The sequence below is a fragment of the Bactrocera neohumeralis genome, chromosome 5, assembly GCF_024586455.1.
Source record: "Bactrocera neohumeralis isolate Rockhampton chromosome 5, APGP_CSIRO_Bneo_wtdbg2-racon-allhic-juicebox.fasta_v2, whole genome shotgun sequence".
Taxonomy (NCBI): Eukaryota; Metazoa; Arthropoda; class Insecta; order Diptera; family Tephritidae; genus Bactrocera; species Bactrocera neohumeralis.
The window spans coordinates 39,564,932-39,580,308 of NC_065922.1; the positions used below are offsets into that span (position 1 = coordinate 39,564,932).

A 15,377-nucleotide genomic window follows, 5' to 3' on the forward strand; every position below is an offset into this window, starting at 1 on the left:
TAAAGTTGCCGCGTCGATGTTAACGCGCCGCCCAATTTTGGTATGCCAGTAACACTCCTCACAGAACCGATCTGTGACAGTTGCGTTTTTACTGTCCGATAAGATACCGCTTACAAACTTACACTACGTACGTATGTACATATATTCTCTTATATGCACATACATACATATGTATTTATATACTCAATTATTATTATAGTGACTTTAAAAGCAGCATGTCGAACCCAATGTTAATTAGTAGTTTTATTTAATTTCGATGTATGTATGCATGTATGTATGTAGACGTTATTCTCTTCGAACAAAACGTCTGAAGTTGATAATAAAATGTTTGATAGGGTGAAAATAGCTTAAGTTAGGTACAACAACTGTACATACATACTTATAAAAAATATTTATTTAATGTTTTAATTAAAGCAATTCAAGTCATTTGCCTATAAGCAACAACAGTAATTCACTCTCCCAACTAAACACCAGTCATGATGAAACAAGATCTCAAAGTAATATGTATTCGCTTACATTTTTATTTTCGAGTTATGTCAATCTTGCGGCAAATAATCGTTATGCATATATCACACAAACGTACAAACGTTTATAAATAAGCATAAGCATTGACATAAGTATGTAAGTCGGCATGAGTATTGCTGGCGATCGTGTTATTGATGTCGTTGGCTATAACTACGACTCGCCTGCTTACTGACTACTTAATCGTTTCTCTTTCTTCGCTCAATTGTCGTTATAATGTCAACGCATTCGGTTCGTGTTCTGCTGATACTGATACTGCAGTCATAATATTTCCGCGCATGCAATTCATTCACAAGAACGAAAACACTGAATTTCGTGTAGAATCTTATGAATTTTCAAAAAATTACCAACGTGTTTTTAAGTAAGTTAACAGTTATACTATCGAAGTTTGATACACAGCCGACCGGAATTTAAATAAAAAATTATCAATTTTCTTATCACTGAATGGAAATTTTGGTACCTTTGAGCTTTATTTAAAAGATGTGATATTTATTTTTGTGTATTATCAGCCTAAGATATTTGTATGAGAACTTGGCAGCAAATGTGGTTTATGCAGAGGATAAATAACATACATTCGGGCACAGATTGGCTATAAAAGTGAAAAATATCTGTTAGTCATCTGCTTGAAACTTACTTACAAATGTGATTCATAGTTATGTGTTTTTATAATTACAAAAGCGGTACTTCTAAATATACAAATACTTTTGGTTTTGTTGCTAAAGCTGAGGCGATTCAGCTTTACATTACTTGGAATTGAACAAATATAAGCATGTACATACATATGTATGTATGTATAAACATGCATATACAATAAATGAGGAAAGTTGCAAATAAAGCGGGCTTACTGACTCACGCTTGACTGGCGGTTACGCATACATACCTACATATGTACATGTGTACATTTTAAGCTGTCATCACAGTTCAGACGGTGTTAAGCATGAATTGGCACACATACACTCCTCTTCTACATATACATACATACATACTTACATTCTAGAGCTTGACCATAAAATAATTAATTAAATTTGCAAAATGAGGTCTAAAACAGTCATAGCTCACACTCCCAATTTAATCCCACTCTCGCCGCTTTAAAAAATACTACTACAGACTTGTGTTGCGCTCACGATTATGCGATTTTTGTTTATACAACAACTCGCGAGTATCACTTATTTGTACGTACATATGTATGTATGTATGGTATGTAAACATTTCAGTGGCACATACTCGAAGCTCGACAGTATCTGATAAGGCTGTGCAGTTGAAGCAATTTCATAGTTCATTCAAGAATAACTATTTTGTTGACAATTAAAATTATTTGACGACTATGTAATAGAAGCATTGCAAGAAAAAAGTGAGTACAACTACTTAACTTACAGCCATTATCACTCTAACATGTGCTTACATAAGTATATGCACTTGCGCAGATTAGGTCGTATCGATCAAATGTTATAGTCGGTATGTGGTGGATTTCTATTAACTAGTTCTTTTGTAAACATATCAGTATTGTACTTACTTTTTCGAAAAATTAAATATTAGATTAATATCTAATTTCATGACTTCGTCGTAGCGTGCACTTTCTAACGCGATACAGTAAATGAATGACAATAATCGCGTTAGTTTCGAGGTGGCTACCGCGTGCTAAAAACCGCCGTCGTAAGTTAACTACTTGCTGTGATCATTTTGCAGGCTGTTCTTAAAAATTTTATGTTTATTGTAAAATGTGATTTTCGAAGCCAAACGGAGCACTTGACAATGTTAAAGGATGAACGGAAAGGCCAAGGGCATGATCGTCGTTTAAAGCATTGTCGATGCTTCGTCAATATCGATAGTTCTGCAAGTAATGATGAGTTTCGTTCAGATAAATATGTAAAATAAAATAAAAATTCCATACAAGAACTGAATTTGTTTGTATGACAGCTATCCGATCAAAATTCGAATACAATATTCTAGCATTGTCTTAGGCAATAATCCATGCCAAATTTTCTTGAAGATATTCTGTCGAATAAAATCAGTTTTCCATACAAGGATTCGATTTTGAGCAATAAGCAGTTATGTACATATGTATATGCTAGTGGTTCGAAAGTGGTTTTGAGGAGAAAAAGACGTATTCAGATCGATATTTAAAAACCTGAAGGTCGCGTACATACCGACAAAAGGACATGGCTAAATCAGCTTAGCTCGTCAAGTCGTCGAATTCGAAAAATACCTGGGTCATTATAAAAAAAACAATATCAGTCGGAAATAATTGAAAACGAACTTTGGTTACAAAAAAAATCAAAAATTGTGATTCTTTCGAATCTACTAAAAATGCAGTTTATTTAGGGTTGCAGAAAGGCTCAGTATATCACATATTTTATTTCTTTACCAATCAGTCAGGTACTGCAAAATTAACTGATAACCTAGTTCTTCTTGCCATTGTGATTAAAAATAAACTTAAATTCGATGAACATATTTAGTAGATTGTAGAAAAATATTATAAAAAAATATATGTAACATCAACAACAATGTTATGGAGTTGTATTCGTACAAGAGAATAGTTAAAAGCAAGCAAAGGGGTTACAAAAACATTTTTTTACGCGCAAGAAAGTATTTCTGCTGGTTTGTTTGAACTTTTGGACGGCTTATACATATATAAAAGGGATTTAAGATATTTTCTACACTTATCGATTTAGTAAATAATATAAAATATAAATAGTATAAAAGAGATAAAACCGATAAGTGAAATGATTAAACTTTTTAGAGTATAATGTAAATTCATACTTTGAAAATTATGGAAAAAGATTGAGTATTTACTGACTGACTTTGTAAGGTATAACTAATTCAGTAATTATCAAACGAAATAAAAAATTGTGTAGAAATTGGTGTATCCATGGTTAGTCTCACTTATGAAAATGAAAAGCTATCCTGTCGTCCGATTATCATTCAAACTACTTAATGAAAAGTCGTGAATATACAAGGTGCGTTCCAATGTAAGCAGGACATTAAAAAAAAACAGAACAAATGGTTTCTTCGGCAAAATCAATTTATTTTATTCAAAATAGTCTCCTTCTGCTTCAATACAGCTTTTTGCATGGTCCAAAAGCATGTTGAACGAGTGTTTTAGCTCGTTGGCCGGTATGGCCGGCAGTATGCCGGTGCAAGCCTTTTGAATGGCCTCTCCGTCTGCATAATTTCAAGCATTTTTTTTTAAATATATAACGTACACAACGAAGGACATATTTGCATAAAACTTGTTAGGAAAACTAAAATCAGTTATATTGAAATTGGATGCAGTATTGAGCAGATTTTATTCATTTTACCTATATCACATACTATCAATATGTCGCACATTAATAAAACCTTAACTGGGTTTCTTTAAAGTGCCTCACATACCATCACCTTACCAAAATTAGTAAAGTCAGCTGGAAGTTCGAAAATTCTGAGATTACTTATTTAGAGACTGAATCAAGTTTACACACCAGCTGCTATAAATCCTTCTTGAGCCATCTTTGACATGAAATTTAATATCTCTGACGCATTGAGTTATTGATTTATCGAGCTTTAAATAGTTTTCAACAAACTCGTTATATGAGGAGTAAACAAGATTATCATCCGATTTCACTTATTTTCACACTATCGTTGGAATGGTTCAAAAGATTAATATTGTGCAAATTTGGGCGGTACAACGTTATTGATTAGGACTACGTATATGTACATTAAACTTATTAACTTATTATATCATTCTAAAAGTACCGCTTAAATGTGATTCATTGGGACCAAATTTGAATTCTGTATCTTAATTTGCTTTTTTGCCAAGGAACCGGTGTGCTATTATACTCTGTAGCAACTTGTAACAAAAATATAAAAATTTGATTGATTAACTAACTACTCGAGAACGGAAAACGTGATTTTGACGTCATGCCACGCCATATTATTCATATTATAAATATTCCTTTGGCCGATTAGTTTGTATGCCAGCTATATGCTATAATAACACGAGTTTGGACAATAACAGCTTGACAAATTACTTGAAAATATCTCTTCAAATGAAAAAGCGCTTTATTCCGATCCTTCAGTTTGTATGGTAGCCAATAGTTGCCTTTTATATTTCGGTATTAGAGAACAAAAACAAATATTAATCATCGAAAATAAAATACTCCGCATTAAGACCTGCACACTGTTGTATGGGCTTGAAACAATGGTTGCGAAATGTTGCAAGTCTGCACTTTACCAGCAAAATATGTCTAAAATAATGCTACCTTATGAATCATATTTATTAATAATCAATTTTGTTTGAATTGATATTCATTAAGCACAGGTTCTCAACATACATGAAAAGAGATACACAATTCTGGTTTTCAAATAAGCGTAGACTGTGGTTTCTCTTATTAAATTCACATTTATAAATAATTTTATCAATAAATTTTACTGTTTTAATGTTGATACTCTTACTTCTTAATACAAACAGTAACAGTTACGCACTTATAACAATTCTAAGAAATTTCACGAAATACAAAACTAAAAAAATGCATGATGAGGACCATATGGTGGGTGTTTTGCTTGAAAAGTCAAACAGTTAACACATTGCCATCGGGCGATTTTTGCTCAAACTTGTCTATAAATCGGGGTATTTTTAATGAAATCAAACTATTTCGGTGTGTGAATTAAAACTGCGGTTATTATTTGTATATACTATTATTTGTCTATATTTTCATCTTCTTCTGATTCAGAACTACTGTCAGATAAAATAATACGTTTAAACTTTTTTTAATTGAGACAATATCAATATCTGAATCGTTTTCAAATTCGTTATCTGTACTTCCACAATCACTGGGTACGTCTGATAAATCATTATACATTTCACTTTCAAATATATCATCCATATCCATTATGGTAAAAAATAGAACTAAAATAAATGCTTAAAAATTACCAGTAAACCCAAACGTTAAAAACGTCCAAAAACCTATTCATAATATTTTTTTTCATTGAGTTATAAAATTCATAAGAAATTAAAAATTTTCCCAAAAATAATCAAACTTTAACTGTTAATATCTTTTAAACGTTTGGGTTTACGAAAAAATCATAATAGACCTTTTTTGTAGAGCATTCAATTTCCTACAAAATCTAAGGAACAAGATATTTTTTTAAGTAGTTGGAAGCGAGATATAAATTTTTCTATCTGATAATAAGAAAAAATAGAAAACTGTATGTAGGAGGACCTTCCCGTTACAATTAAAAACTCATGTTTGGAGAGGCTTTCTTAGAGGTGTCTAGGAACCTATGTATTTTTCCGAGTACCAAATGAAAAAAAAAACATTTTTTTTTTTGAATCACTCTAATATACATACATACATACATATGTATACATGGAAATCAAATTATTAACCCGTAGTCCTATAATTATTTGATCTTTGCAATCACCTAAAATAATACATTCAATTAAATGAAATCTATTAAGTGAAGCTCTGTGCGAAATGTCATCTCTTTATATTCGTGAACGCATGCAATAGCAGTGAAACTATTTTACAGATGTGAATATATGTATGTATATATTTTACTTAGAGTTGACCTTTTTAAATTACTTAATTGACATTAATTTAAAGACAATGAAACACACTACGATCTCTGGGCGAGCACCACCAAGCCAACGCAAGTCTTCACAGCCGTTTATTAACACATATATGTATGCAAGCACATACATATGTAACTACATTTGTATGTGTGATATGTATGACCATACAAGTGAACATATTCAATATTTCGTCTGCACTTATTTGTTCGTACTCGTGAATGCCCTGCTGTAGTAATGTAATAGGATGGGCCACGAATTATTTTACTGCCGGGAAATCGGTAGTGGGATATACAAGTATGTATGTACGTACACACATGGGCACGTATACATAAAGTTTCTTATCTATTCACTAACACTCTTGCAACATAGCATCCTTTCAGTGTTTGTTGTAGATAAAAGTTAAGTTTTAAGTGAAAATTTGTAGCGAATAAATACGTCTATATATGCATTTGTTGTATGTACCTACAGACATGCATATATACATCACACTCTTGTTTATTGTATGTACATATGTACATATGCATGCTTATATTATTTGTCTGAGGAAAATTCAACTTGCGTTTCCTTAGCGATTTAGCGCTAAATTGAACTTCATTAAAAGGTTAACCTAATTTTCTTGCTTGTAGTTATTCGTAGTTCGATAATTTCTCAGAAGTCTTGCCCATAAAGTCATTCTCAATTTTTTTGGCGTACTGATGTTACGGTTATTTATGTTGCCTTTTCTATTTCGGGACTTGCAACTCTAGTATTGCAATCTGGAACTTCACAATTTTATCGTAAAGTTTGACATTTTTGATGGTATGCATACCCAAAACGTTTTTGATATACCGTACCATTCTTCTCGGCTAAAAGTTAGAATTAAATCTCGAATTCAGCAACAGTGCATCGATGTACTTAATTCAATTTTTGGCGATGAAGCTCGATCAAGGACCAGTGTTCATCGATGGTCGTAGATCTTTCCAAGACGAATTTCGTTAAAGTCGTCCAAAATCAATTGTTGTTTCGAAAACTCTTGATGCTGTACGCAAACAAGAGCAAGATCGTCATGCGACCTATCGTAAGATTGATACAACTATAGGCACTAGTGGAACCAGTGGCGTAGCTACAGCTTGGGGCGCCCGGGGCCAAGGATGTTCTGCCGCCCCCCTTTATCTACCTACCTACAAGTTTCATGAGGTGGTTCGAACAAAAGTGAATTTTTACAAAATATCTTCGATGTTAAGTACATATATAAAATTTAGGAACTACATTGAAGCCATGTAAATTCTGAAGTTTCAAAATTCTCACAATACGGTTTTTGAGGAAATTGATAGTAAATTTACAGGACATCTTATTTGTTGAAATATTTTTCTGAATATTAAAAACCAGCGGAGATCGTTTTGCCGCCCCCAAGACATTGCCCCCGGGGCGACGGCCCCCTTCGCGCCCCCTAGGTACGCCACTGAGTGGAACTAGCCTACATTAAATATTACATGAACATTTGACTGCAAAAATAATTTGTGCACTGGATCCCACACAATTTGTCAATGGCTCAAAAAAATGTTCATGTCGATTGTTTGAGAAAAGTGTTAACAAAATACGATGTCGGTGCTTCGAAAGACGTTTATGACATCATGACCAGTGATGAATCGTGGATTTACGCGTATGAGGCCGAAAGTAAACAGGAGTCGAGTGTAAGGGTGGTTTAGAATGAGCCGAACCAACAAAAGTTGTTCGCGCACAAACCACTTCCAAGCAAATGGTTTGCGGTTTTTTTTTGAACAAAACTGGGCATATCCCAACCATATCACTGGAACAACGCAAAACAGTAAATTCTGAGTGGTATACAACCATTTGTGTGCCAGTTGTCTTCCAAGAAATCAGGAAGACGGATTACTCTCCATCAAAACAATGCAAAATCTCACACATCGACCAAAACAACTGCATTCTTGAGCATTCAAAATATCGATTTGATGAGTCATCCTCCGTATTGTTCTGATTTGGCACCTACTGACTTCTTTTTGTTCCCGTTCGTAAATAATTAACAAAGATGTCAACGTTTTTCGAGATCTGAAGCAGTTCATGCATTTAAAAGGCATGTTTTGGGGATACCTCAATCAGAATGGCAAAAATGCTTCGACAATTAATGGCTAATATTTTGAAAAACAGTAAAGCGATTTTCGATGATTACAATTCTCTTGTTCTCGAATCTTGAGCTCATTTTGGAAGGTACGTAAGTTAGGATTAGAGTGCTTACCTGTATTATATAAATAAAATTATATATTAAAAAGTGAAAACAATAGTAAATTTAAACTATTTCTCAATAAGCAAAAATGAGAATGAGTACAAAACTGGATCCACATGCATGATTACTTATGTAATCATGTCTTAATTTAAATCATTTAGTCTGTGTACCAAACCGTAGAAAAATTAAAATTTTGACAACTTATGTATGTGAATACAGGAATAAGCGAATTTGAAAGAACCATAACAATATGTTATAAAATATGTCATTAATTTTTTTTTTATTTTTGTTAATTATTGTGATAACTACAGAAATATCTTTTAAATCGCTAATCCTTAAACTTTTATTGTTTATATCATGAATAGAATGTATTAAGATTGCCACGAATATGGCATGACCCTAAAGGAAACGTCATAATCCCTACAAAGTATATATGTATATAATTGATCAGTATGACAAGATGAATCAATTTAGCTATGTCCGTCTGTCCATCTGTATATATGCAAACTAGTCCCTCAGTTTTTGAGATATCAACCAGAAATTTGCGTTCGTCCTTTTCTCACCAACGATACTGAACGATAAATGAGATATCTTCAAGAAAATCGTCACGTCTAACTGTCTAAAGCAATAATGCAATCTCCGAAGAAATTTCTCAGATCGAACTACTATTGCATATGGTATCTATATACAATAAACTGAACGATCGGAATGAAGTACTTGTATGGAAAGCTTTTCCATTTGACAAGATATCTTATTTAAGGCAATTATGCAATCTTCGAAGAAATTGTTAAGATCGACCCGCTAAAACATTTAGATATCATACAAACTAATCGATCAATATCAAAATAAAGATCTTTTTATAATCCATTATATCAAAAAAAAAAAAATGCACCAGAGAAGGGTATTATAGCTTCGGGGCAGCCGAATTTAACGTTTTTTCTTGTTTTATTTGGGTTTGTACTTGGAGCGCGTTACCTGTTTCACTGCGCTGGAGAGAACTGTCAGCATGAAACATTTTTTAGTCATTAATATTGCCTTATTGCAGCAGTTTTTTCGAATAGCCTCAGAGCTGGAGTATTTTCATCCATTCGGACGAAATATCCTAGCCAGCGTAGCCGCTGTCTCTTAATTCGCTGAACCATCTCAATGGCGTAGTATATCTCGTACAGCTCAACGTTATATCGACTGCGGTATTCGCCGTTACAAATGCGCAAAGTACCATAAATCTGCTGCAGTACCTTTCTCTCGAAAACTCGTAACCCCGACTCATCAGATGTTGTCATCGTTCTTGCCTCTGCACCATATAGCAGGACGGGGATGATGAGTGACTTGTAGAATTTGGTCTTTGTTCATCGATAGAACATATTACTACTCAATTGCCCACTCAGTCCGAAGTAGCACCTGTTTACATGAGTTATTCTGCGTTGGATTTCGATGCTGACATTATTAGTGGTATTAATGCTGGTTCCTAAATAGACGAAATTATCTACAACTTCGAAAAAATGTTTGAATACAAAGTTTATTAACTAAACATAATGCATCTTAATGGTTTCTGTTAAAAATATTATAATTTAACTTTCCATTTTTTTCAGAATGGATTTCACAAGTGCCTACCCCAATTTGTCGAATGAGGACGGAGAAGATAGAACGGAGTATGTGTGCAAATAATATTTAGACTAACATAATGATTGGATACCAATAAAATGTATTACTTTGCAGATTCTCTCCGACGGTTTTAACATTTGCTGGAGTTGTAACCTTTATTATAATGATCGTAGGCATATTTGGGAATTTTCTTACCGTCGCTGCTTTGTACAAATGTCCGAAAGTTCGAAACGTAGCCGCCGCTTTTATAATAAGGTATGTACATATTTTCGTTTCTAAGAATTTATTAAGATAAGTTTATGTTGACTCAACAAAATTTTTTACAATCTCACCGAATTAGTATGTGCGATTGACATCTGCTTAATCAAAATATAACATTTGAAGAAATTTAAGTTATTCAGAGAAATTACATTCACAACAAGCAAAGTCGATTCATATAATCGCCGACCCCTTATTTAAAGGATCAGATGTTTTCCGGGCTATCCGCTGAATGCAATTTTATTGAAGTCATTAGGGGGATTCTCTTGCTCTTGCAAAACCCTTGCACGGTGCACAAGTTGCAAATTTTTCCACCTAATGCAACGGCACAACAACAAACACACGCAAAAAAATATTTGCAAGGGCTGTAAAATATGTCAGACCAAAACCCATGTTTATTTTCGTGCAATGACACGTAAAAAAATAATTGCAACCCTGTGCTAGCTGTCATTTTACTTAAATACATATTTTGACGTTAAATTGTTGAGGAAAGTCAATTTTAAATAGTTTTTATAATTTCTATTTAAATTATAACGATTTGTTACAGTTTTTTTGTTAAGAATGAATGCAGAAGGTGCGCCAATTCACAATAGCCATGCACAATACTCATTTACAATAAATTTACCGAATCAGCCGTTCATATATCACTAGATTCTGCAATGGGTGCTCTCGTGCCCTTGTATATTTCGGTACAGGATTTTTGCAACATGCAATCTTGCAAGAGCAAGAGAATCTCCCTATTATGTGATGCTGTGCAAAAAATAAAAAAATAATTTTTCAAAGTGTAGGTAGCTTTTATTTGGAAATATTCTCTGTGAATCTTGTCAAAACCCCAAATTCCTGCGCTGAGAAGAATCCATAATAACACACCTTTTGGAGGTGTTTAACCCTCCTTAACAATACAAAAGTTGACTCATCTGTAAATATTACATCGCTCCAACCACTGTTGACTGTAGTCTCCAACATTATTTACAAAATCCTTCTATTAAAACGATGTATATACATACATCTGTAGATGGTATGACTGCTATTTATAAATCCATTAAATCTTTGATTTTGATTTTTTTTATCTCAATGAAAATTGATTTTTGATTTAGAATATTCTCTAAACATAAATATTCTTTTGTCATTATTTTCGGGATTGAGCAGACCGTAAGTGAATACAGCTAACTCAACAAGGAATACTAAAAAATTTGCAAGGCATAAAAAACTGATCTGGAAAATTTTAACACTGAAATATCAAAAAATACAATTGCAGACGAAATACAATTGTTCAATTCACAACCTGTCGTAAAGCATCGTAAAATCGTAAAATTATAATTTTTTTTTTTCGGTACGGTTTAAATTGAAAATAACGAGTTTGTTTACGTTGGATAATTTTTTGGGGCAAATACTGAGGCTTCCGGGGGCGCTTACAACATATAATCAACTTGAGAAATAAAGGGACACCCTTATGTATAATGTAGTAACGTAGTTTTAATGTTGATGCACTATAAAAAAGGGAGAAGAGGAATTCTGGTACTGGCCAGTGTAGTTAAAGAGAAATTAAAGCAGGGAAACTATGCGAAATCTTAAGGGGGTATTCTGGTCTAGAAGCATGAATTTCAGGTAATTTTTAAAGTGTCGTAAAAAAATGCAATTAATATTTTTACCATACATTTTTTTACTACTTTTTTTTTTACTTTTATTTGTTAATTTTAGAAGAGTACAGAAAAAAGTTAAAAACTAAAAAAAGTAAAAAATTTCAAAAATGATGAGCTGACGAAGTGGGGGTCTCTAAAAATTTCCACGTGACCATACCCATGATTTTAACCCTCCTAGTTATCTCAAACTAAAAAAAAATATATATTAATCAAGAATAATGTCGCAATGGCCGGAACTACGGAAAAGTGAAAAATTTTTTTTCACAAAATGGCGACTGCCTGAAAAAAAAGTTTTTTTGAATCACTTTTTCTGACTATTTCGATTTTTTTTTAAATAATAAAAATAAAAATTTGGTGATGGGGCTAGTTCCAACCGTAGGCAAGCCTATAAAGAAGACTCTATAAAAATTTCAAGTAAATCGGTCAAGTAGAACCTGAGAAATCGTGGGTATGGTTCCGAAAAAGTCAGTTTTGAGAAAAACGCGTTTAAAGTTTCGCGTAAAGTCTTTTGTTCGATTAGTTCCGGTCGAACTAGTTTGGATGCCGGGTCAGAAAAATGCCGATATCTCCGAAAATAATTTGAATTTTGAAAAATCCTCTTGTACACATATTCTTGAATAGTTAAACTTTGAAAATATAAAAAAAATCGATTTTTTTAAATTTCTAGACCAGAATACCCCCTTAAGCTCTACCAATTGTAAAAACACATATACGAGTATACTATAAATGTTAGTATCCGAACGTTTTTTATTTTTGCATTCCAGCCTATGCATGGCCGATTTACTATTCTGTGCTATAGTACTACCTTTCAGTGCCTTGAGATTTTTGCAAGGTACGTGGACTCATGGAAAATTCTTGTGTAAGCTAATACCTTTCATCCAATATGGAAACATTGGAGTATCGCTGCTATGCATTGCAATGATAACAATCAACAGGTAAGAATTTACTTGTTAGTAACTAAATTTTAAAATTGTTTTAAATTAAATAGAAAATGTATTATGTTTCTCATCTGTTTACTAAAACTGAGTTTTTTAGATTTTATATTTTGCGCCTATTATTATTTGTCAAAATTGTTTCTATTCAAATAAATAAATTAAGAATTGATTGTAATATTTGTGCATTATTCTTCTCAAGGTATGTTATGATTGCTCATCACGCTTCGTACGCAAAAATATACAGGAAACATTGGATTGCTGTCATGATAATATTTTGTTGGTCATTCTCCTACGGTATGCAATTACCAACGCTACTGGGTGTATGGGGAACGTTTGGCTATGATGAAAAGTTGGAAACATGTTCTATTATGAGCGACCAGCATGGACGTAGCAGCAAGACTGCACTTTTCATCACTGCTTTCATTATTCCCGCTTTGGTTATAATTGCGTGTTACACAAAAATATTTTGGGTTGTACGCCAGTCAGAGTTGCGTCTAAAAACGCATGCGAATCAGCAAAACTCTATCCCAAACAATTTAAGACCTGTTCAAACTCCCACGAGCACGGTCATGGAGAGCGAACAAAATAGGATATCATCTAACCTGGCTTCAGACAGTAGCTTCTCCACTGATGCGAAACAGGACGCCATTCAAAAGCCCTCTCGCATCAAAGATCAACGAGAGATGAGAGCTAAACGTAATGAGTGGCGTATAACAAAAATGGTGTTGGCTATATTTTTGTCGTTTGTAATATGCTATCTTCCAATAACGATCGCTAAAGTAGCCGACAAAGAAGTAGAGTATCCGAACTTCCACATATTCAGCTACATTATGCTCTATTTGTCTGCCTGTATTAATCCAATAATCTATGTTATAATGAATAAGCAATATAGGAAAGCATACAAAACGGTAATTATGTGCGAACCTTCCAAATTATTGCCTTTTAGAAAATCAACTGCTGGTGGGAGTAGTGCTGCAGGTATGTAGGCTGCATGTAACATTTTGGATGAGCGTTGTAAACTAAGTCACTAATTCGTTTTAGAGAAATGGAAAGATACCGCATTGAGCAACAACCACAGTCGAACAATGGTGTCACAAATGTCAGTGGGAGAGCAACAAAATTGCAACTCGGACCATGTGCTCCAACCGCAACAGTGCAGTTCCATGGAATTAACGAACAAAATGTTCACGCAGAGTCTCGTGGAAACCACAGTGGAGGAGAACACAGCAGCAAAAAACAAGCAAATAATTCTTCCTGGACCGCTCCACATGCCACAAGCATCCCCATTGGTCAACCATTCGCCGCTTTTCACACAAAGAGGCCCGAACAAGGAACTCCACCGAATGGTAATGGTAGGGGACGACATCATTCTGGAGGAAGAGGAAGAAGTGGCGACGCCACCTCAACCGGAACCATCCATCTACACAGAAGTAAAGACGATATCAACTATGAGCAGGGACAATGTCCTGAAGAAAGTCCCATATTATGGCCAAAACATAAATGCCACTCCCGATAATGATGTCAAACTTATCGCTAAACCAAAAATTTAAAAGACTACTTGATATGCTTTAATAATGTTACAATATTTTTACATTTTACACATACATATATATGATTTGCTACATATAAGTAGAAGTTAAGAATATGCGAAATAACGAGATAGACTAAGTTTAACTTCCCAATAGAGCATTATTTTTTTGTACCTGCTCGATATTTTTGCGATTTTCCAACCAAGAAAATGCAAAGTCTCAAATTCGAAATTCGAACCAAAAAGAGTTCAGATGTAGTTTAAAGATATATTGACTAAGATTTGTTATTTAATCAGTATTTTTACAATAGGGATTTCGAATTAAGGTACATTATAAGCGTAATAGTGATTTTTTATATTTAACCACTCCAACAACAATATATAATTGTTTATTAAATTGTATTGTATTGTTTCTATTACGAACAAATGTGCCAGGATTTTAATAAAATACAAAAAAACATATTTATAATAACTAACTTATGTATGCATGTTTATGAATACATCTATGTAAATATATATAAGAGTTATTATTTACTTTTGACGAATATATTATTAAATCATAAGATCACCACAATATTTTTTGGATATTTAGTTATAGGTATATGTGTACATAGGTATTAAGTGATCGTTTTATATTGTACATTCATAGGAATATGTTTTAATGCGCACGATATCGAATAATAAATTGTATATATTTAAGATCTGAGTTTAATAAATTGTAAGCACATGATGACAGAACATACATATGAAATATTATATTGTATTCTTCCGTAAGCCCTTTGTTCGAGAGTATGTTCTTCGCAACAATTTATCGTCTTGAACTTAAGTCCTTGATCTAACATAAAATTTTTCCTTTGCATTAAATATGAACAGGAAGATACGATTATATTGAATTAAAGTTCGATTTTTTAAGAGTATTGCGCTTCAAGGTAAGTAAGTTCGGATGCAGTCGTACCCTCGTAATAGGCAGGGAAATATTGTCAGGTGTTTTCAAATATTTATATTACAAAATGTTATTCTTAATATTCGTTGATAGATGAAATACATTTCGTATGCTATTAAATTATAATATGAATTATAGACTTATTTTCTTTACAACATTTTGTTTTAC

The 15,377-nt window shown here is 33.2% G+C and overlaps 1 protein-coding gene across 3 annotated transcripts; it reads left to right on the forward strand.

Annotated features, from left to right (window-relative positions):
- Positions 1-708: 708 nt before the first annotated feature.
- LOC126760071 (G-protein coupled receptor moody) lies at positions 709-15,017 on the forward strand. Of its 3 annotated transcripts, none has more exons than XM_050475443.1 (6): positions 709-883; positions 9,890-9,949; positions 10,017-10,157; positions 12,568-12,738; positions 12,938-13,716; positions 13,780-15,017. In XM_050475443.1, the coding sequence occupies exons 1-6, from the start codon at positions 801-803 to the stop codon at positions 14,286-14,288; spliced, it is 1,743 nt and encodes a 580-aa protein (XP_050331400.1). In that variant the 5' UTR covers positions 709-800; the 3' UTR covers positions 14,289-15,017. The 3 variants fall into 3 exon arrangements, with proteins under 3 accessions (XP_050331400.1, XP_050331402.1, XP_050331401.1); XM_050475445.1 differs by lacking the exon at positions 709-883 and adding an exon at positions 1,769-1,873; XM_050475444.1 differs by lacking the exon at positions 709-883 and adding an exon at positions 2,157-2,175.
- Positions 15,018-15,377: the final 360 nt, after the last annotated feature.

What these genes read in the sequence shown, in the direction of transcription:
- LOC126760071 (XM_050475443.1), top strand. Translation starts at nt 801, where the DNA reads ATGCAATTCATTCACAAGAACGAAAACACTGAATTTCGTGTAGAATCT. An exon ending in AATTACCAACGTGTTTTTAA is followed by an intron (nt 884 to 9,889) that starts GTAAGTTAACAG and finishes CATTTTTTTCAG; the next exon opens with AATGGATTTCACAAGTGCCT. An exon ending in GCCGCCGCTTTTATAATAAG is followed by an intron (nt 10,158 to 12,567) that starts GTATGTACATAT and finishes TTTGCATTCCAG; the next exon opens with CCTATGCATGGCCGATTTAC.